The following is a 23,909-nucleotide window of genomic DNA, read 5'->3' as shown; positions in this document are numbered from 1 at the left end:
ATCAGATCTAATAACGCGATAATGTTCGTATACATTATTGACTGTACACTTATTGTAGAGATAGGTCCTAATAAATATCATTATCGGCGGCAATGATAAGGTGACGCTAAGGTAAGAGTTTACGTATATTTAACTACACAAACGTGTCTACTGCGACATAATTTCATTGTTTTTACCTTAAATTCCGACGTTTCAGCTGAGTTGCACCAGCTGTGGTCACGGAAAGACCATAACAAAACGCGACTGAACTGAACGGTGAGAATTGAGTTTAAAGTGTTATAAGAGTTTACGTATTTGAAAGTTTTTAATTATGATTCAGAGGGTAACCTACACTGCCTAAAATCATTTTCTTTCCATAATAAACAGAAAATTAGTTTAAAAATGTAAATGTTTCTGCGGCGCAGTGTTACCTGCCTAAAAGCGTGACATGTCCCGAGATAAGACGCTCCGGCGCCGTCGGCCGTGGAGTGTTTAATCGGGTTAATTTATCGATAATTGACGGAAACCCTTTTTATTTGTATTGCCGGAAAGTAACAGTAATTGTCACGCCTTTAAAGATTTACGCCCGTTTCTAAATTGAGACATTAACAGTCAGATCTCGTGCCTAATGGTTTGGAATGAATTTGTTTGTTTGTTTTACTTAGACCGGTTTTTAAATAGAGTCGGTTCTTCCAACTAAATTAAAGAAATGGAAAAAATGTGGACGGCTTAACCTGATCAAGTTAATTAGCCTCAAATCTCTTTAAAGCACAGTGAATTTGACGTTTTATTAGTTTTCTTGTGATGAGTCGTGAAATCGAATACTTATGAGCATTTTCCACGGTCATCGAGTTGATTATATTGTAACACGCTAAACTGGCTATTCAAGATCATTAAATTTTGATTTTATGTATTGATGGTAGCGCTTTATTAATGGGTGCTTTCTTTACGACTTGAAGTGATTCTATTAGAAATGTATCGAATAATTAACTGTGTGAGAGGTTTGAAATGCGCGAGTGATATTATCCAAGGCAGAACTGTTTGGCCTCCCTGGAATCACGTCCGCATCGAACAACACCAGTTAACGAGTGAGTGGCGTCACGTCGTCTAAATGAATTATTGTTGGCTTTATGGGGAGCATAAAACGATGAGATCGGAGGCAATCAAGCGGCACCCGCGGCGTGGCCCAAGTAAAAAGGTGTCCACGCCAGCAGGGGGCCGCTTGCAGCAACCGTTGCGCTAAACGCCTACACCCGCTTTCCTACAAATTTCAATTAGCAACGACTAGATAACGTTACGACGTCTGATAAATAGCACTTTTACTTATACTGTACCGTGCGGAAAGTGGTCACAAGCTACCGTGGATATTTTTTTATTAAAATGTTATTTGCGAGAAAGACAAGACTTTATCGTCTTAAAGGTAGGTATTGGGTCAAACTCAAAACCAGGTCTTTCCTGTGGACATACAAGTTTTTTTTTTCTCCCCAATGTGGCCAATAGTTAAGAGCTTGTGGGCATGTAGGTAATGATTTTATCATACATATCCAAACAAATGGAGTACCCTTTCAATGCGGATAAGGGTTAAATAATAAAATTTACCCTTATAATTAGCCTTTAAATTTTGGGTATGTCCATAGGAATGACCTGAACATGATTTTGAGTTTGACCCAATTAGATATTGTCGGTATTTCGAATAACGTCAAATATACGTAAAACGTACAACGCGAGTCACGGGGACATTTTGGCAGATAAAACCTTGCTTAGTAATAAATAAAAAGTAAATCAAATAAAGCGCGTTGTAAAAGTCCCAAAAGCCAAGAGCGAGAGCCACGCGGCGCGGGCGCATCGTCGCGGCACACTGCTGGGAACCAATTTAATACTGTAACAAATCAATAAATGTATCGATTTATTGGAAGCTGTGAGGCCATTTGATTTTTAGACCGCACAATAGAAGCGAACGAGGCAAGACCTTGTTAGTAAATGTCCAAAAGCGCGTGAAAAAGTACTCCATCCCATTAGACACACCATGAGGAGGTCTGAGACTCTGGGCACAATTTAATCGATTTTGTTTATACTCATAGGATTTTTTGTTTTATTTTAAAAACCCGATGTGAAAATAAAATTAGTCGTTAAATAAAAAACAAAAACCTTTTTATACACCCGCAAAAGATCCTTAGCATGAGAGTCGTAAAAGTCTCGTCATCGATTCGCTAATTAATCGGCGCCGACGTTCGATTCTGGAATCGAACCCCTTGGCCGCTGGCCTACACCCAAGAATGCAATTAATCAAACCGCGGTCAGTAGCTAGAGCCCCGTAACGCCTCGTAAACCGATATCGATTTATTTAGTCGATAAGTTGCGCAAGCCATTGTCCAAAACTGCCTCGTCATGGATAACAAAGGCGGTAGTGGGCAACTTATTAAAATTTAGACGGTTGCGATGAGCCGATCTGTTTTGATAACCGCTCATCGGGCGCGTCTGTCTTAAGTGGATGCCTCGTCTTTAACAGAATCCTATTATATATTGGCATTTCTAAATATTAGTTTGGTGTTGAAGTGGACTTCTGAAGAAGCGAAGAAAGGTTTTTTTGAATGCTACCTTTAAATATTTTTCTTGGGTATGTATTTATAATTCTTATTAATAGCACTTGTTATGGAGATGTAGTCGAAAAAATTTTGGGTGGCTACCGTGCCGGTTATGAAATGAAATTAATCAATTTTGCCTCGTTTCATAAACACGGCTAGGCACGCGCTCTTATCAAAAGCCCGCATTGTACGTCAGGCCATTATGATATAAATTTGATTGAAATTCTATTTCGATCTTATTTTAAAAGTATTCAATACCATAGACTCATGACAATATTAGACAGGCTTTGGTGCAATTTTTTTTCTTCTAATCGATTATTAGCAGATTGTAGTGAAGTAATTTGTTATAAAATCTAATAGCGAAATATAAACGGACATTTTTTTAAAAGAATGCAGCATATTTTATAAGATTAAGGCCAGATTATTTAATAACGGATTTGCCATTTTTTTTTATTAGCCTGTTGTAGTGTCCCACTGCTGGGCAAAGGCCTCTCCCCCTGATTTCCACAACTCTCGTTGTAGTGCCTTCTCCGGCCAGCCACTGATGAAGGCGTCTAAGTCGTCCCGCCATTTGCCATTAGAGGATTGAATTTGAAATCTCACATTCGGATGGCGACTGCAACAGCATTAATGTTGCAATGTTGCTGCTGCTTTAACTTGGGCGATGCCACTGTCAATTTCCTAGATAAATTACGTTGATATCCTTGCCGTATCATGATGAACTAAGCACGATTAGAACGTTTAATCCGACTGCAACGTCGGCGTGCAGTTCCCATACAAGTTCCAGTCGGGTTGCAGTACGTCTGTATCGGCCCTTAGTGTTTCGCTATGAATAAATAGGTATTTTTTTTAAAGAATCCACTCACAGCTTTGACACAACTCGTGTAAATAGAGAAAGCTAAAGTTTTAAAGAAACTTTGAATCTTGGACATTTATTACACAAGGATGATAACAATTACTGTAACCAAGGTAAGTACTGGATCTTCTTCTTATTCTTCTTCTTCTTCTACAACTAGCCCAAAAAATACAATAATTAATACAATAATCCATCCTCCATCACTTAATTACTTATAAGTACTAAAATAAAAACAAGAAAACTATCAAATGTATATAATATCACTTCTATTCTGTGCTTGTTCTTAATTCAATAAGAGTTTACGGCTAAGCAGCAGCAGGTGGTCCGCCCGGTCAACACGCTTTGATACACCGAAACCGTCGTCCGATATAATGGAATCAATCATAACTACATCACGGCCACTGCCAAGCGTGAGCGCGACTTGTAGGTGCAATTAAATGTTTCTGATGTAGTTTTTTTTAGAAAAAATATTCGGTGCAGAAATCGCAACACATATACTGCTCATTATATGCAGAGAGTTCTTGCTAAGAAAACGTAGGCATATTTTTAGGGCTTACTGCTAGTAGTAAGCCCTAAAAATAGGACGACAGTAAAACACCATTAACCGTGTTTTTTGTGTTTTACAAAAATGAGGACCGTCCAGATGTTTTCATTCTTTCTAAGTGCTATCTTCAATGGTTAAAATAATGAGTAGTTGTATAATATTGGTGCAGTCCCCAATACGCCAATTTGTAATGTCTAGACGAGTGACTAGAATACTTCTAAAAAAACAAATACGTTACTAAAATAAAGTATCATCGGTACAAAATGTTAGTTTTATTCACTACGTTTTTAAGCGTTCTCTTTGACTGAATTTTTTTTTATAATAGATATATTTATTGCGTTAGACTATATATGATATGATTGTGTTAATTTAATCTCTCGGACTTTTTCACCCTTAAAATAAGACACTTTTATGTACAATAAAAGCGACACCTGTCAGATCTATGGCCTACATTTAAAATATAACTGTAAACCAACAAAAAGTGGACGTTTTCCACTAAATATTCGAACGATTACAGCAAATATGTGAGCATTTACGCAAAACAGCCCACGAGATCGCGTGAGCCTGGCAGCCAACGCAAGGGCACACTGCTCACCGCACTGACCAATTATTTTAAATACATTTCAACAAATGACGATAATGTCTCTGCCGACCACAAAGATAAGAACAAAAACATGGAAAATAAAAGCACTCGCTGAACAATTGTTCGCCCTCTGTCCATAACAACTTGTTCACATTTTTCAACCGACCATTAACTGGATACGTGTCATAGGTACAAGTTTATTGTTTACTCTAAGGATTCCGTATAAAAATTACTGTATATTTTTACAGTTTCAAGTAGTTTTAATGTTAGTATCATTTAATTTAAAATCGTCTTTCATCGATCGACTTCAATAACATTCCCATATATGAATAATCATAATTGACTCAAATATAAATATCTGCCTTCCTGCAGCATACTTCGGTGAACTAAGTCATAAAAATTGAATGTGCAAACAGTCCTTTCGAAATCGATATTGTAAAACTCTTGTAAATAAAGTTGGTTTTATATCGATGTTTACCTGATCATTGCCCCAAGTTACGGCACCCCCTGTAGATTTAATGACTGTGAACCAATTTAACAAGTTGGTTGAGCACAGTGTTTCCCATCGAGAGCGTTATCGTCGCCTAATCCGGTCCCCAGTGATATCGTAAACCAGAAGTGGTCTTGTAAGCGAAACCCGTTTCACAGCCGATCGCACGCACTCGCACTCCCTACTCTTGCTAATTTAAAAGGCTATAAGTGCGTATCAATTTGAATTTAGCAGAGTTTGCAGTGCTAGGCAAAACACGAACGCAAAACGTTCGAGTTTGCTAGAGGTACTCTAGCGCTTCAGCTAACAAGCCATATTTAACTTTAGAAAGGATGGCATACGACTAAATATTGATTGTCAGGGGTGTGAGCATATAGGGCGTTGTAGAATTACTCGCGTCCCACGTCACGCATGGCGCGGAGGTGTCGCGGGAGTAATTATCGCAATTGGCTCGTTGGCCTCCAAGCAGAGACGCCCATCGTTCGCTCCAATACCAATCTGCGCATCTATTTATGGTATTTGTAATGTTGAGATATAACATAGTTAACTTTGGTTGCGTTTTTCTTTGTGCAATAAGTTTTGAGTCCATGACGGAATCATTCACGTGTGGTTTGTTTTATAAATAGTTATTCTAAAAATTTCAATACGCACATGGATAATGTACAACATAAGTATATTTATCTTGGTTTTTCCAAATCATAATTTACCTGTACTAGCAATTAAGTTTTTATTTTCAGAAGATAAATAGTTAAGCAGTAATATACTTCTCAATAAGTCATATAACATACAGTCAAGTCAGTTTTTACAGTTTTGTGTTTTGTGTATAGATTTTGTGCTACCCAGTTTTGTGCTCCTACTTACAATAGGTACCTGTAGACTTTATCGACCGGGATAATATGGACTGATACGAGGCTGGGCCGGGCCGGGTCGGGTACCTATATGGACCGGGTCGACATAAGTTTAATGAAACTAACCGTGAATCATTCAAAACTGGTAATAGGTACCTGTATTTTTGTGTGTTATGAATGATGATATTACCTAATGAATGATGATATTATATAAGGACAACAACCACCAAGTCTATGTGCACATAGATGCGTTAATCCAACACATATCGCGTTACCGACATAATATCCGTTACCCATAAGCCATTCACGAAACTGTCCGACGGTTTGGGGGTTGCACTTCAATGGCTTTACTTACTGACCCCCAAAAACGTTGTCATGAATCTACTAAAGTTCATTACTCAAATAAGCAGATCCGTTAATCGGATATAAAGTTCCTGCGTAAGAGGTTCTGTTTTTCCTACCTAATGGCGGCGGTCGACCTTTACACCGGCTTAACTTTTACTGAAAGCAGTAGTTACGACTATATGCCCAGTGTGTCCAATAGTCCAATTACAAGATTTACAACCTAAGCGGTTAGCGAGCGTAAGTACGCCCTTATAATTATTTATTTTCTCCCGAGTAATTATTATTTTCTGCCTAATCGGTATTGTGCACAACACCTTAACCCTAATTTGGCAAAAAACGTAGAAGATCGTGAGTCAAGCCTCCTCGAAGCCCAATAGTACTAACTAATGATCGTGTTTCAGAAAAAAAGAGCAAAAAGACGGTCAAAGGTGTCACCTGTGTTGTCAATTAAAAGGTTAATAAAAACATTAAGCATCGTCGCAGGACATGGGGTCATACAAAATAGATATGAAATAGTCGTATGTTGATTCCATGGATCCCTAATGTATCGATATTCGAACTACTGCGCAGAAGCTCGCGCACGCAACGAAGAGCTGGTCTCCACCCAACTGGTATTACGTAATAAATATACGCAGCGACTTGCGTTGCACACTGTACGAATGGAAGCTCACACTGACCATTGGTAGACCTTAACTTCTTGCAATAAAGTTTATATACATGTGGTCGTTGTAACTGCCACAATGATAGTATTGATGAATTATTAAAATATTTATTTAAGAAAAAACAACTTAGAGTCTGTTTTCCTGATTCTGAGTGGAAATATCGAAACAAATCCATATTTGAAAAAAGTGGTATGTAAAAGGGCCACATTCGATATTAGGTAAGGCCGGAGCCCCACTGCTGCGCACGCTACATCCACTGCCCACGTTTTAATACAAACCGTGGGCAAGCCCACGAAATTTTGTATAGGAACGTGGGTCGTGTACATAGCGTGCGCAGCAGTGGGGCTCCGGCCTAAGGTTGACGAAATATAAAGTGAGCCGATCGCTCGAACAAGTCTGAACAAGATCGGCTCACTTTATATTTCGCCAACTTTACCACAATTATTTTTAGTACTTATAAATTTAAAATGTTTAAAAGTGCGTAATATTGACAATTCGCAGTAAGAATTAATGTAAGTATGTGCTGAATGCAGCGCGGACGAAGACGCGTGACCGCTCACGGCATTCGTAATGTGCACGGGAATTCCACGCCAGTGCCAAATCATCGTCATTTGTTACTAGAACCCTAGAACTTATCATTGCGTTTGACTTAACAATCGCATACTGCGTGCGGGAAGTCAGAGATTATCCCAAGCAATCTTGAGCTGGTTTCAGCATTATTTAGTTACCTAATTTTACTCAGAGTAGTTGTTGTTGTAATCAGTTTATCATAAAATGTCTGTGTAAGTAAAAGTGTCGGCTGGTAAAATCACTAACAACTTTCGACTCACCGTTTTCATAATAAAATTATATCGCATTAGTGCGTGATTTATATAGAGTTTATTAGCACTTATAATTAGCCAAAATATTGATAAATCAAGAAATGTTTGCATAATTTTAACTATTAAGTACATTTGATCATTAATATAAAAACGATAAGATATGTTCAAGCGGTAATATAAAGCAAGGCTTATGAGTGAGCCAAAAGTTTGATCGTGAATATTTCATTTACCTATCATAGGTACCTATAGGGTGAGTGCCTTTCAATTGCTATGTTGTAATCAGGATATAATATGCAAAGTTTGGTGCAATGCAATATAGTGGTGTCGTTATTAAACGACACATTATTCCGATCCGTCTGATCTTACGCTTCAAATAAAAGATAAGCTGCGCGTTGATATCTTTTCTTCACAGATTGATTTGCACTCAAAATATTGTATTTTATATGAGTAAAATACTATTTAACTACCGTAAAATGGGGTGAGTAGGTCCAAAACTGACATCCAAACCTCGATAACATTTTATTTTTACATATGCAAACTGAATGGTGTATATAATAAGTGTTCCGAACGTTTGTATTTTAGTTTTTATTTTATTTTGGGTAGTCCCATTTCATAACTTTGACGATAAACAGGAAATCCCACCTCACCCCGTAGTCCCTCGTATTTGAGGTGAGTTGGCTTTTCATACAAAGGTGATTTTGGAAGATTGTTGGATCGATTTTTTTTATTATGAATATTACTATAGCTCCATTTTAAATTGGAATACATTATTTTTGTAGCATTAGCCTTAAAATTCCATCTCACCCCCCTTTCCACCCTTCTCTCCCCATTCATAACCCAACTCTCCCCGCGAACCCTACTCACCCCATTTTACGGTACTCTTAATAATAAATTCTGCAAATACCTGTCATTATTACAAAACTTCAAAAGTTTGATAGTGAAGCATACATAGGTACTCCGACAATTATTTTGAGAAATATAAGGCCAGTAACACCGCACTTATCATCAAAAAATCTTACCTTCAGAGATGAGCCGCTCCCGAATCTCCCAAGCGAAGATGGTGGGGTTTTCCCGCTTGTACTGTTCGATCTTAGAGACGACGGCCGGCGTGGCCACCTTTGGCTTGCTTCCTCCGATGAGCCCCGGTGGTCGAAGGGTTCCTAAAAGAGGAAAAAGAATGTGAAATTTATAAATCTCTAAATACTATCTATAATTTTTACCCCACTGGGACAATGTGTACCTAATCTTCTATATATATATATATATATATAAATGCAAGTGTCCTGACTGACTGACTGACTGACTGACTGACTGACTGATTCATCAACGCAGAGCCGAAACTACAAAAGATAGAAAGTTGAAATTTTCACACCAGATTACATTTATAAAGTGTACAAGAGATAAGAAGCGATTTTGAGAAATTCAACCCCTAAGGGGGTTAAAAAGGGGATGAAAGTTTGTATGGGGTTCAAGTTTTATTTTAAGCTAGGAATTTGAAACTTCGTAAAAAGATATATTATTAAAATACACGAAAACTAATTTCAGCGTTTTTGAAAATTCATCCCTTAAGGTGGTGAAAAAGGGGTTGAAAGTTTGTATGGATATCAAAAATTATTTCGAGCGCGGGACTTGAATCTTTGTATTTGGGGATATTATTAGAAGACAAGAAAAGTAATTACAGCGTTTTGTAAAATTCATCCCCTAACAGGGTTAAAAAGGGGTTGAAAGTTTGAATCCATTACAAATGCTTTGAAACTTCTTAGAAAGGCATAATAGCCGATTACAAAAAAAAGTAATTGCCAGGTTTTTGAAAATTTAACCCCTAAGGGGGTTAAAAAGGGGATGAAATTTCGACATAGGGTGCAAATTTTATTTTAAGCTAGGAACTTGAAACTTTGTAAAAAGGTATTAAATTAAAATATAAGAAAACTAATTTCAGCGTTTTTGAAAATTCATCCCCTAAGGTGGTGAAAAAGGGGTTGAAAGTTTGTATGGATATCAAACATTTTTTCGAGCGCGGGACTTGAATCTTTGTATTTGGGGATATTATTAGAAGACAAGAAAAGTAATTTCAGCGTTTTGTAAAATTCATCCTCTAACAGGGATAAAAAGGGGTTGAAAGTTTGAATCCATTACAAATGCTTTGAAACTTCTTAGAAAGGCATAACAGCCGATTACAAAAAAAAGTAATTGCAACGTTTTTGGAAATTCAACCCCTAAGGGGGGTTACAAATGGGATGAAAGTTCGTCTTGGGGTGCAAATTTTATTTTAAGCTAGGAACTTGAAACTTTGCAATAAGGTATTAAATTAAAATACAAGAAAACTAATTCCAGCGTTTTTGAAAATTCATCCCCTAAGGTGGTGAAAAGGGGGTTGAAAGTTTGTATGGATTTCAAACATTTTTTCGAACGCGGGACTTGAATCTTTGTATTTGGGGATATTATTAGAAGGCAAGAAAAGTAATTTCAGCGTTTTGTAAAATGTATCGCCTAAAAGGGTTAAAAGGGGGTTTAAAGTTTGAATCCATTACAAATGCTTTGAAACTTCTTAGAAAGGCATAATAGCCGATTACGAAAAAAGTAATTGCAAGGTTTTTGGAAATTCAACCCCTAAGGGGGTTAAAAAGGGGATAAAAGTTCGTCTTGGGATGCAAATTTAATTTTAAGCTAGGAACTTGAAACTATGCAAAAAGGTATTAAATTCCAAAACAAGAAAACGAATTTAAGCATTTATTAAAATTCATCCCCCAAGGTCGTGAGAAAGGGGTTGAAAGTTTGTATGGAGATCAAATATTTTGTGAGTGCGGAACTTCAATCTTTGTATAAGGGCATATTATTAGAATACAAAAAAAGTAATTTCAGGGTTTTTAAAAATTCATTCCTTAAAAGGGTTAAAAGGGGGTTGAAAATTTGTATTGGGTCAAGTTTTATTTTAAGCTAGGAATATTTAATTTCGTAAAAACTTATTTCATTAAAAGAGAAGATAACTAATTTCAGCGTTTGTCTAAATTCATCCCTTAAGGTGGTGAAAAAGGGGATGAAAGTTTGTATGAACGTCAAACATTTTTTTAAGTGCGGGACTTGAATCGTTGTATAAGAGCATATTATTAGAATGCAAGAAAAGTAACGCGGAAAAGTAGTCCACGCGGACGAAGTCGCGGGCAACAGCTAGTTAAAACATACTTTTACTCTAATACTTTAGTCAGCTTTCATTACAATATGAACGGCTCGGTTGCATGACTTGTAGGGATTTTAAAACAACTCTGATTTCAGTCGGAGATTACAATTAAGTGGCGGCATTTAATCGATTCATTGAACACCGTCACCTGTACTTGACGAGCGGAAAATAAACAAGCGTTGCACAAATGAAAATACCGAAAATAGCAACACGATGCCTATAGAGGCAATTGCATCGAGCGCCAAACGTGAGGAAACGCGACTCACGGCAGTACGACCATTCCTACTCAATTACAACGCAAAATCAATGCTTTGAAAATCAGCCATATTGCTAAGGAATATAGTTCAAAATTCAGTTTGCTGTTGACATTAATATTTGCGCTATTATGTTCAGAAGGAAGGTGGTCGCGGGTTGTTAAAAACATGGATAATCGAGCACAGTGGCAACGCCGTGGAATAACAATTAACCATCAAATTAATATTAATTGCAGAATCATTGACATCCATGCAAGCGCACGTGAGTTCTTATTTTATAGTTTGTCGCCACTCATTTGTACAGACCAGCACAATTATTAAAAAAGAAACGTCCCGGAGAATGTTTTCTTAAGGCCCATTTAGACTGTTCAAGAACTTGCGTACGATTTTCGTTACATTGCGGTATTTGGACGATCGACTGAATTCAATGGGCTCTGTAGATGGCAATGTATCGAATATTGCATGCTAGTTCTTTAACCGTTTAAATGGTCTGTTTAGGTACAAGATGGAACCGCAAAATTTATTTAACTTTCGCTAATTTCTTAAACCAAACGTACTTATTCATTAATTTATGCTAAGCAAAGACTGCCAACAAAATTCGGACTTCAACAGCATCCTAACAAATTGAATACAATGCGATTAATGAATTAATTAAGGTCTTTTTAAATGCCTCAGGCGCGGGAGTAAAAAGAAATGTGTTGGTGTGATATTAACACCCGATAATATATTAGCGTTGTGCATGAAAAATATTTTATCCTGTTAAGGAATGGAAAAAACGAATTTGTGATATTAAATTTAGAAAATCCAATTGTTTCGCCCGCTCAAAATTCAGAGGACAACGATTGTGATATGACGCGAAGGCCTATGCAAAAAGTAACAAAGCCTAAATCAGTTAGATAATGGATGAGTGCGTGCTTCAGAACAATTAGGTAAAAACGCTGGCGAAGCATTCCGGCCGGGCGGGCGTTAGCGCAGCGTTTTTACTAGCGCCCGCGCCTTCGCCGCCGCCGTCCATACCGATACACACTGAATTATTCATTGAATTATTTATATTCACATTTTTGTCAACGCCATTCGCGATAAATTCATTCGGGTCTTTATGTCTTGATAAAACTAAAGCTTACGACCAAAAATGGGATCGCGTTGCAAGAAACAACGCGCCAAGTTAACACCATAAGTGCTTGCGTTGACGCAATTACATTTATTTAAGTGCATAACCATATTGTTTATGGTACAAAAACTTTTATGCCTACATGTCGATCATATAATATTATGCCGTACTCTAATTTAGACCGGTGTAAGTGGACGTCGGGGTCACGTTAGGGTGCTATTACTGTGTAAATCATGTATAAAAATCGCGTGTGACGTTAAGATTAAAATAGAGAAAACGTGTTTGCTTAATTATTACGGTCAAGATTTAGAACAGCCTGTAAAATATTCATAACTTCATTATTATGTAGATCGCATATGTGAAACGATTTTGTTAATTATTCTAGATTTTTATATCGAATATTTGTTTAAATATGTATAAATACGTTAATGGTAAGTCAGTCGCGGGTCATCTAGACTGATATTTTTTCCAATGTTAATAGTGGCCTCATAATGTTTCCTGGGGCACTATTGACTATTAATAATATAATCGTACATGTATATGCTTTCTTCATAATAGTTCTATTACATGCCAGCATAAGCAACTAGCCTGTCTGCGAAACCTTTTACCATCCCGTATTCTAAGTTTTATCCATCATGCCGTGGCCACTGGCGAGCTTTCGTTTGACGTCGACTAGTACGGTCAGCTGCAGAGAAAAAGTACCATATAAACTTCTATGCAGAGAGTATACCTTTTCTCTGCAGCGGACTGTACAAGTGCGTTCTCTTATTATCATAACTATAGGTCACAACGTTTAACTAAGGTGGTTCGTAAGTGGTTATTAGGATCACTTGTTGAAGTCTTGGCGGCATGAAGCTGATTTGCATTATATTAAGTAAGTAAAAATGTTTTAGAAACTAGTTTTAGCCTGCTGCCGTTTATTAGAAAATTACTGCCTAGGTAACTTCTTTAGAAACCACCTGAGATAATTGGGAGACCTGTATTCCCCTGAACCGATCGCTCGCCGAGCTCAATATGCGTGAGGAATACAGAGCCTGAAAGCCATCGCCACCCGCAGCCAACAACCTGTGTTGATTGATAGGTAAATTGCGGGAGGCCGGCACACTGATCATTTCGCGATAATTAAATCGGCCAGGAACGTAATCGCATGACCGAGGGCAATTACGCGCTGCCTAGACAGGCGGATCGTGTGAGGTACCGGCAGCTCTATTCCAATGATGCGAAGTTTGATGATTGGGGTATTGCAGACAATATGTACCTGAAAATATGGTAGATGACGCGTGGGGCTCAAGCGCGACTTCAAATGTGAAGTTGCGCGCCACAACGCAAACCACGCTAGGTGATCTAGTTAAGGGTCTAGTCAGAGTGCAGCAGTATTTTTTGTTCAGTTCGTCAGTTGAAGTTTGAAAATGAAGCCTACTGTAAAATTCATTTAGTGTAAAATTGCAGTTGCAATCAGCGGACGTCCACTTTAACTGAATAGTTTAACCCTTTTTTAATAAACCTAATGGGCGAGTTACTCGCGATTACCATCAGGGTACGTCAGGCGAGCAGCAGGTACCATCAGGGCGTGCCATTCCAGCAAACCTGCCTTCAATTCCCATTCAAGGAAAAGTGCCTACTTAGTCGTTTTATGTTTTAATTGTAAATTTTTTAACATGTTGATATATTTTTATTATTCAATATTTACTGAAACTATCTATCGTCATTACTTTTCATAGTTAGGTATACCTATTATGAATATATTTATTTTGAAGAAAAGTTGAGGTATTTTTTTTAGTAAGTATGCTCTACCGCTCTGGACCGAGCAAATTGGCGTGCTCTTGTGTTGGAGGACTTGGAGACCAGGACTCATTTTGGGTCATCGCGCCAGCCAAGTAAGTAAGTGTTTTTTTCGAAAGATTAGTATTTTTTATAGTACAACATAAGGAATAATGCAACCATATCATAGAACTCGTTTGGAATACAGCCCTGAAACTAAATGTATATTATTTGCTTGAAATGCGTGCGCGTGTGTAGAGCAGCGATCTTGCGCTTATCATAATTACCTGCTTTAATACTAGTACACACAACTCGCACTAGTAAGTGAGTATTAAGTTATCATGAACAGGAATTCAAAAAAATAATCGTTCAACAAGTAGTATGGTTTATGGAAAATAGGTATAATGGAAAAATGTAATATCAGTTTTTTGGGCGAAAAGGCGTATGTCGTTCCGACAGACAAAACTTGCTATAACAATAGGTCATAGTTAATGAGTAGACATGGAAGTTTTTGTGGCAAAAACGAGTGTTTGAGAAAATAAAACATCGATATATCTGTTATCGATAAGTCATAGATTAATATTTAATATATGTAACTTTTACTTGCTGTAGGTAAGTTACCGAGATCTCTCTACATAGGTATATACTATTAGTTATCAAAGCAGTTTAACTATTATTCGATTATTGCCTAACAATATGTTAGTATCTGTTTAATGTCTTCTATTGGTATTAATACAAAGATTGTTTTTCTCGATCGATATTTGTAGATTTATTAATCCGATTTAGATATAATAATATTATGGAAGAATGTTCTGTTTATGTTACTATACGAATAGTAACATAAACATAATATTTCTCTCTCTATCTCTCCTTTGTAAAGTTCACTTTTCATAATAATTGATTATACTAACGCTTACAATTCTGTTACTTAACTCTTACTCCTGATTCCATGAACGGACATCATTTCAACCTTAATTGTTAAATAAAAATACTTAAAAGTATATGAATTCAGTTACCTACTCCATTCATTTAACTTCATAAGTTTTATATAATGTACTAATTTATATGTATTTTACTTTTCTCATAGCCTTAAATTTACATACACACAGAAGTGGAGTCAACTTTTTGCAAATTAACCCTAAGGTCCTCATCGGCCCTCACGAGGCATCAAAAAGTCGAAAGTGTGTTCAGCATTTTTAACCCCGCGCTAAGCGGCTACCGCGATTCAACGTGTTGCCTCTCTGTCGCGCTTGTAAATTCGCATGTAAGTGTGCCAGGGAAGCAACATGTCGAACAGGGTACCTACGCGGTAGAGCCTCAGGTCCCGTCCGAATTCTCACGGTCACTGATATCCCAATATGAACACGTTGTTTTTACTACTTACTAATTAGTACACCGCTTGTGTAATAATTGAAACCATATTACTACTTAGTGTATATCATTGCGTACTTACGCCCATAAAACAACACATTAACGAGGTGTCAAAACAGAAATCCGTGGTTATTATCGGCTTAAAAGCCTTTTTGCTGCCAAACAAAGGCGAACAATTAATCATCACCGTACCGGTAAGGAAGTGAGAGTCTTAAAGGGCACAATACACTCCCAAAACGCTTAATAAATTTCCACACAAGAGTCGTTTATGGGCGCCCGAAGTCATTACACGGTGCCACATAAAGGACAAGATGATTGTGAGTGACAGAAAGGGCCCGAATCGAGGTAATTAAATTTGTATTAAAAAGTGGCCCCTTAACCGGCGCTAGCGCGTTTTGCCGCGTCACGGCGCTAATAGATCAAAATATTTCAGCGAAGCAGGGTGAGAGGCCGATTTGATATAACAATGTGTTAAGGTTTTGCTCGTGTTTCGATACGACCTTGTCACGCTGATTCAAGCGCTGGTGGCCTAGCGGTAAGAGCGTGCGACTTGCAATCAGGAGGTCGCGGGTTCAAACCGCGGCTCGTAGGTACCAGTGAGTTTTTCGGAACTTATGTACGAAATATCATTTGATATTTACCAGTCGCTTTTCGGTGAAGGAAAACATCGTGAGGAAACCGGACTAATCTCAATAAGGCCTAGTTTACCCTCTGGGTTGGAAGGTCAGATGGCAGTCGCTTTCGTAAAAACTAGTAAACGTAGGCACGTCAAATCATGGGATTAGTTGTCAAGCGGACCCCAGGCTCCCATGAGCCGTGGCAAAATGCCGGGATAACGCGAGGAAGAAGGTGACATTGAATGAAATTCCACCAGAGCTGTGTCATTAGGCATCTCGCTCGTACTCATTGATGCGTGAGACGATATGATATAAATAACCAATAGATTAATCAGAATCGGCCTGTAGACCGTAGGTGCCTATTCTCATTAATCTAATATCGTACAGAGATTGAATAGGACAAACATTGGTTTCCTTGTGCATAAATGCACACTTAGGATTTTTTGACGCCTAAAACGATTTAAAAAATTGCCTATTTTTTTACTTCACAACGCTAATCATCTAATCATCATTAATCAACAAAAAGTCTGAAGCGATTTTGATAGCCCACGCAGTGTAAGTGTTATTTATACGTCATATTTTCACAGAAATTTGACGTTTAAAATAGCACTTGCACTGTGTGGGCTATCAAAATCGCTGCAGACTTTTCTTGGTCTAACTCTACCTACTTACAACTAAAAAAAATATTTAAATGGCAGTTGTGGAATGTAGGCCCTTGTTTATTCAACTTAATGCATTTCGGAGTAAATGATGCCTGTTTGATTGCTTTTATAGCTAACCCTACACACACACACTACACTATGGTGTGGTGGTGTAGGGTTAGCTATGACCTATGGGTCTTAGTAAGTAAGTTAGAATGATGTAGGTAATAATTAGGAATAAGTAGGATAACAATATTATATTAATATAGGTTAGGTAGTTCCCGATTCACCGGATTCTTATTTCGTCGGATTCTCATAGACATATTCGGATTGTGACGTACTTAAGTAAATCCGGCGAAACAGTACAGGAATCTGGCGAATCGGGAACTAACCTTAATACGAGTATACTGGCCGCGTAGCCAAGATGCCAATCGCTTACGCTCCGTAGCGATCGAAACGCAACTGTCACTGTCACACCAATATGGAAGAGTGATAGAGAGACATAATGCTTTTCGTTGTCGAAGCGATAGCGATTGTAACCTTGGCTAGGCCGGCTGATTTATACAAAAATGACTTGGTTTATTAGAAAACACAAGACGGTTACTCAGTCTTCTCAATTTGCCGCTCTAAGTGTAACGTCAGTTACCGTGGTGAATTTACCCAATAGTCATTTATAAAAATAACTAACATATAACTTTAAAAAATATATACAAATAAAGATACCTTCTTAAACTCAAAATAAAACCGCAACCCCTACCGATATACGGAAGTTGTAGTTTTTTAATAAATAAATAAACAGTTTTTTGAATAGTTCAACATCAAGAAACCATGCAATTCCAATAGAATACTTGCACACCACGTTTGCGGAAATATGGTCGTTTTCCGTTTCTGTTGCAATGACAATATCATGGTATCATGCCCTGTGTTATTATAAATAAACAATCTACGCAAGTTAGAATAATTCTACGGATGAACACTGGTACTTTGCAGTTTTTGCAGCAGCCTATTGTACCTACTGAATGCAAATTTAGTTATTAAACAGAATAAGGCTCTGTCCCTCTAATTATTGGCTTCTGATAAAATCTTATGAAATTAAATAGCACAGACTACTCTTCTTATCAATTTCAATGCACGCAATTCAAAGCTATTCTTATTATATTACTTGTACCTAACGTCAATAATTTGAGATTCTATCACATACAGCCGTTGATAATAAGAATTATTATCTAAATGCACTTTTAATCTTTCCAAAAGAGGATTGTAGCTGTAAACTAGAACTGTTTTGTGAAATACCCTAATGCCTACTTATTACTATTAGTGACCGAGTAAAAATTCATACAATTATAGTTTTACAAGCCAATTTTAATAAGTCTTCCTATACCTAGTTAACAGTCATTAAACGTATTTTTTTAATACGTGTTCTCGGACATTTTTTATGAGACAGTTTTATAAGTTGCCTATACAGGTACTTTTAACACCTTTTAATGTCTAAAACTCATCAAACCTGTAAAAACAATGTCCAAAGGACGATAAAGTCTACATTTAACTATGTTGTCTAAGACCAAAGCACCTGAGTTATATCAAAAGTTATATGACTTATAAATTTCAAGCTGGTTTTTAACTAAGATTAAACGTATTATTTTTATTGACCACTTATCACAATGACTTTAATATCTATACGTCATTTTAAATGTGTTAAATGTTAAATGCTTAAAATATGCACTAGCCATATTATTATAGTAGGTAGAACATTGATAGATCAGAGGAAACGCATTATCTAGAAATAACGTTTCGTGAATAGCGGCGGCCACGGCCATTAAAAATTCAAATTGACGTCGACAACTGGAGCAGAAAAGGAAAAAGCTTTGTCCACAAAGTAAGAATGTCATCCTCGGTACCTAATTCAATTTTGATTATAGGACCAAAGCCTAAATACGGCTTCATTACTCGCCGCGGCGATCCGCGGACAATCTTTCTGAGTAGGTATCATTACCTACCTACCAAATTTACCTCAAATAAAATTACCAGTTTAATATGAAATTAGTCCAGTCGTGATTTCGACGTTCGTCTTCTATTACTTACACATCTATTCAACAAAGCGGAATCCGAATCATTAAGGCATTTATTGGACTGATATAATGACATGTTCAGTAGGTATACATTAACTGCGATTCTCATGTAGGTAGTAACAAATTGAACTAACTTTTACGAATCAATTACGTTTATTAATAAATAATACTAATAATCGACCATTAATTATGAAATTACATATTCATTCGTCTATCTTGTAACCACAGCAATTGAAATATTCGGAATCGACCACGTAGCGTGGCCAATTTTATGCGTGCCCATTTTCATGCCGTCAGCTTAGAAAATGTTTGGGCTAGATAGTTTTGAGCTAAGACTTCATGTATGTTAAATACTTAAGTGGATGGACATGACGGCCCTGGGCGGAACGTAGGCCAGGCTTCCGTGGGAACAGACACGTGACGTTACGAAACCCCCACAGGCGAAAATTGATTGACACGACACTTTGAATGTAGGTAACGTAACCATACTTTAAGTTAAGCACTTTAATTTTGCCGAGTTTCTGTTCATAAATGTTAGACTGTCTTGTTGAGCGTCTTGTATGTATTGTATAGTATAGGTCATAGATAATAACATAGTTCAACAAACAACGAAAATGCATATGTGTTCAAAATAAACAAAGTTGTTTGACGTTACGGACTGTTTAGAAGATTTTGATAATGATAACTTACGTAGTTTTATGTGTAGATATTTGTGAGGTGAAAATTAGGTTGTGATTAGTACTTAGGTACATTTTCACAAATGAAGAAACAAGGAAACACTATAACTTAAACCTGAAACATATACACTTTACAAGTGGTACAATTTTAATGGATTAGGTCGCATATAATTAATTTAAAATACATATTGACGTTATGAGCCTATTACCGGCACTCGTTGGTCACGGGTAGTCTGAGAAAACGTAATAATCTCTGTCAAAACATTGAAAACCTACAATAAACCATGGTCTAATAAAACATGGTCTTCTATTCCCAGAGTGACACGGGCCTACGTCACAATAACATTGCCACTTTATTTCAACATAACATATATGTTACATGGGTACATTATACCTATGGTTAATAAGTTAAAATATTTCTTTATAATTTTATAATTTTCATTTATATGTATTTTATCTTAAATTTTACAATAACACGTCATTTTTAATTATTCGTTAGCAATATCTTCCGATTCACGACAGAAATTTCAGACGTTCGGGTAATTCTGTTTACACTACTGACAACACAGGATAGCGCTGTCACATTTGACAATTCGGATCTAGATAACTTCATGCCCTGACCGTCATCCTTGTCGAACGCGTGTTAATTGTTATTTCCTTCTCGCTCAGTGTCAGCAGTCGCAGTGTTTTCCAAACTTTTCACGCCGTAAGCTTGGTAATTAATGTGTAACTGTGAATTAGTTTTTCAAACGTTTGTCTTGTATAGATAAATAAAGTTTAGTTTAATACATTAGATTAGTTTTATTTTACTATGTTTCTACATGAATAACTTAAAATTAATGCCGTTAAAATAATTTTCACCGTTGGTTAAAATTCTCCCACATTTTAAAGTTAGAGAACCTGTAAACAGCATGATGACGTAGGCCCGTGTCAGTTAGGTCATACGCGAATCTCGGAATAGAGTACCAGGCGGAGTATATTATTATACCATGCAATAAACAATGTGCAAATCTAATAGTAGTAATATTGTCTTCGATTACCGCGATAGTTACTCATGAAATAAAACTATTGAAACGGATTATACCGTTGACCACGAACGCTGTAAAGGGTTCGAAACGTCGGGATGTAGTATGAATTCAATATACGCGATATAATCCGTTTCAATAGTTTTATTTCTAAGTATGTACCTAGTAGTTTCTTAAGAGTAACCAGAAATGACATGGTTCTTAACATTTTAATGCTAACTAATAGGAAACGGATCCTAGTTATATTGTATTCGATGAAAAAAAGGTACAGTATCTAAACACTATTCTAGGCGACTATTTTAACGCCCATGGTTGCCTCAAATAACCCGTTCACGACTCCCGAGCAAATACAAAGCGAGCATGTGTTCTAATTACACAGCGCATGGATAAAAAGCATCAAATTAAAAGACTGCGCACAAGTGACACCACAACGTTGTGGTGATCACGCTTCGTTTGCAGTCAAACCTAACATTATAGGGCACTAATTGACCTCTCCGCTTCGTGCAAGAGCATTAAAATGACTAGGAGCAGTGCACATACACAATGTCTCGGTTTTAATTACACGCTACTCGTGTAATTTCTTCCTGCAAAGTATCAACAATTGGCCTTCAATTGATATCTTTTGTTTCGAAACTACAAAAGACGGTTGGTGAGCGAATTGTTCTGATGATTTGCAAAGTGAAGACATGTATTAACCGTTAAATTAATACACAATAGATGACGTCGTAAACAAAATTGTTGTTCCCACAGTTTTATTTAAATGTGATAACCGTTTAGTTCATTTAAAACTGATCGAACATAATGATACCGTGGCGACGATTAATCGCAATTTGAAGGTGTCTTAGAGTGGATAGGCAAGTGCCGAATGACGATTTATTGATAAACTTAAATACAGACGGCAGCACTACGGTGATAAACAGCACAGTCAAATAAATGGTAATTGCTACAGGGGATCGCCGATAAGGTGGTTCTCACATCAGAGTGGGATCGCGACGGATTGGGCGGCGGCCTGCGGGCAGAAGAGCGGTGGCGGCGCAGACGCAGCCCAGTGGCTTATAATTAACACGCAGCAAGTTTTATGAATCGATTAGGATCTAAGCTTTCGTCAATGGCAGCTTTCGTCGCGGCAGGCTCCGGCGATGCCTTATCGTTGATTAATAGCGATTGAGATTTTTACTGCAACCGTGTTATTAGAGCATGGCAAACCACAGTCCCGGCTCGCTCTCTGTCGACAAATTGCGGACTTGTCATGAATGTTTTCATATCATTTATATTTATTTAATAATTGGTTGTTCTTATCGCGCCAACAGCTATCGGTTTTGTTGTTTTTTAAATTTCTGAAAGCTTAGTTGTTGGTAAATATGCAAATTTATCGTTTATTTCATTACCTACGCGCCGCAATACAAAGTGTGTCGAGGAGTAAAAACCGAATGTTGAAAGCATTCACTGCGCGCTACTTCGAGTATAAGGATGACAATATATGAATGAAAACGTTGTTTGTTGAAATGCTTATGGTTTTTAAGATAATGGCGACAATTATGAAAGCACACTTAGCTTCCGCCACCTTTCTATGTGAATTGATAAGTTATTCGATTCTTTTAGTTCGTTGTAGTTAACTAACCATCACTAAGAGCCCCGTGAATAAGGCTTCCTTTAAGACCCCATCAACGTGCACACTACTAAATAAACGTGATTATTTAAATTTAACGAAAGATCATTATTTTAAAAAGGGGGCCGCTACGTACTGCATTTTGTAAAAAGTACCTTTTGAATACATCAAACTAGTTTTAATATTGCTGGATTCGTCGATCTATGAACTCAAAACAAAAACGGCCGTTTTAACTTTGGCCGTAATGTTAACGATAGTATAATATAGTATATGTAAACCCGACATCGACATGGGAGGGTTGTGTAACTTCATCAGTCATCATACTTGAGAGGAAATAAATTAGTTTTAAGCCAAACTGAATAATAACTGTAATAACAAATCATTAGTATGTACTACATTTCATAAGTACCCGTATACGAATTACACCCACGAATTAAAAAGTGTATAAAATATTATTCTTTTTGCCTTGAAAAAATTGCTCGTAATTTTATTTATTTTCATTGGTGTTTGTACATTTTTATTTAACTACACCGATTGACGTGACTATACGTAGGTATTTACTTCTTAGTAATATCTCTGCAATCAGTCGCAAGCGGTCGGTTACATATTGATCATTCTAAGCGGGCGGGGTAATTATTGCAAATAACTTAGTTGCCGGCTATAATGGGCCCCAGGCTCTATGGCTCGGTTGGATAAATCAATGTGTAGTCTTGGGACTGTTCGACCACCTTCCTATAAATAATACATGCACTCATTGTAGTAGTCAAAGCCGCGAGGCAGAATTTTACTCATTAATAATTAACGATAATTATTATCGTACTGACCGTATACTCAACGATCAAAATTCAACACGGATCCAAATTAAATATGAGTATGTAAACTGATGAGCGCTGTTAAGGGATGTATTCTAAATTAATTGTACACAATATAATTTTAATTTAGTTAATGCTCGACATATTTTAATATCCGTTACGAAGATTCTCGACAGTGAAAGCCCAACGGAGACGCGAATCGAAACATGTCGAGCGCAATTTAAAAAATAAATTCAAATAGTAAATTAAGTAAAGTAAATTGGAAAGTTTAGCCAGGAAATTAGAAAGAAACAAAAGATATGGCACGCCGCGCGTAACTTGCGACGGAAGGTATGGCTATTCATTAACCTTGCAATTTAAGGTTTTGGCAGGAGGTTGTCTTTGAAAATATAGTTTAATTTCCGTGTGATATTTCATGGCATTTGCTCTTGATTAAAATGTGTAAAAATTATTAATTTTTTATAGGTTTAAAAATTTTACAATGTTGAGTTAGCCCCCTCTTAAATGTATTTTAAATAATATGTCTATGTCTCAGGAATAAGTATTTTCTAGTGTAAATAATATTTATTCCTGCGTGCCCTGACCATTGAGGCCAATTCAAATTTACATTTTGTCATCATAATGATATCTAGATAATTTCAGTCGCCCGTGCGTCTCGCTCGCTCCAATCCATGTATGGACAAGTACGAGCGAAATACACGCGCGACTGATATCATTTGGGTATCGTTTTGATGTCACCATGCACTAGTTGCATACGGAAAGTCGCTGATGCGTTACAGGTCGTTCCCCCGTAAAATATTTAGATTAATAATAGAAGGCTAGGATAACATCGTCAGAATTGTATTTTTGCTGTCAAATCATTGATTGCATGTAACACAACTATATATACCGTAAAATGAGGTTAGTAGGGATTGCGTGGAGAGTTGGGTTATAATAGGGGAGAGAAGGGATGCCAAGGGATTGTTTTTAAAGGCTACTGCTACTTAAATAATGTATTCGTATTACAAATGGAGCTATAGTAATATTCATAATAAAAAAAATCGATTCAACAACGTTTCAAAATCACCTTTT

At 37.0% G+C, this 23,909-nt stretch overlaps 1 protein-coding gene across 2 annotated transcripts in view; it reads right to left on the bottom strand.

Annotated features, from left to right (window-relative positions):
* The window catches only part of LOC134806502 (paired box protein Pax-6-like), a 49,431-nt gene that overhangs the window by 5,314 nt on the left and 20,208 nt on the right, over positions 1 to 23,909 (bottom strand). For both annotated transcript variants that reach the window (XM_063779781.1, XM_063779782.1), the window contains exon 3: positions 8,733 to 8,873. In XM_063779781.1, coding sequence (XP_063635851.1) covers positions 8,733 to 8,873 — 141 coding nt within the window. The remainder of the gene's footprint in view (positions 1 to 8,732; positions 8,874 to 23,909) is intronic.

The sequence above is a fragment of the Cydia splendana genome, chromosome 3 (assembly GCF_910591565.1).
Source record: "Cydia splendana chromosome 3, ilCydSple1.2, whole genome shotgun sequence".
Taxonomy (NCBI): Eukaryota; Metazoa; Arthropoda; class Insecta; order Lepidoptera; family Tortricidae; genus Cydia; species Cydia splendana.
The sequence above is the reverse complement of the archived record's forward strand: the minus strand, read 5'-3'. Positions and strand labels throughout refer to the sequence as shown.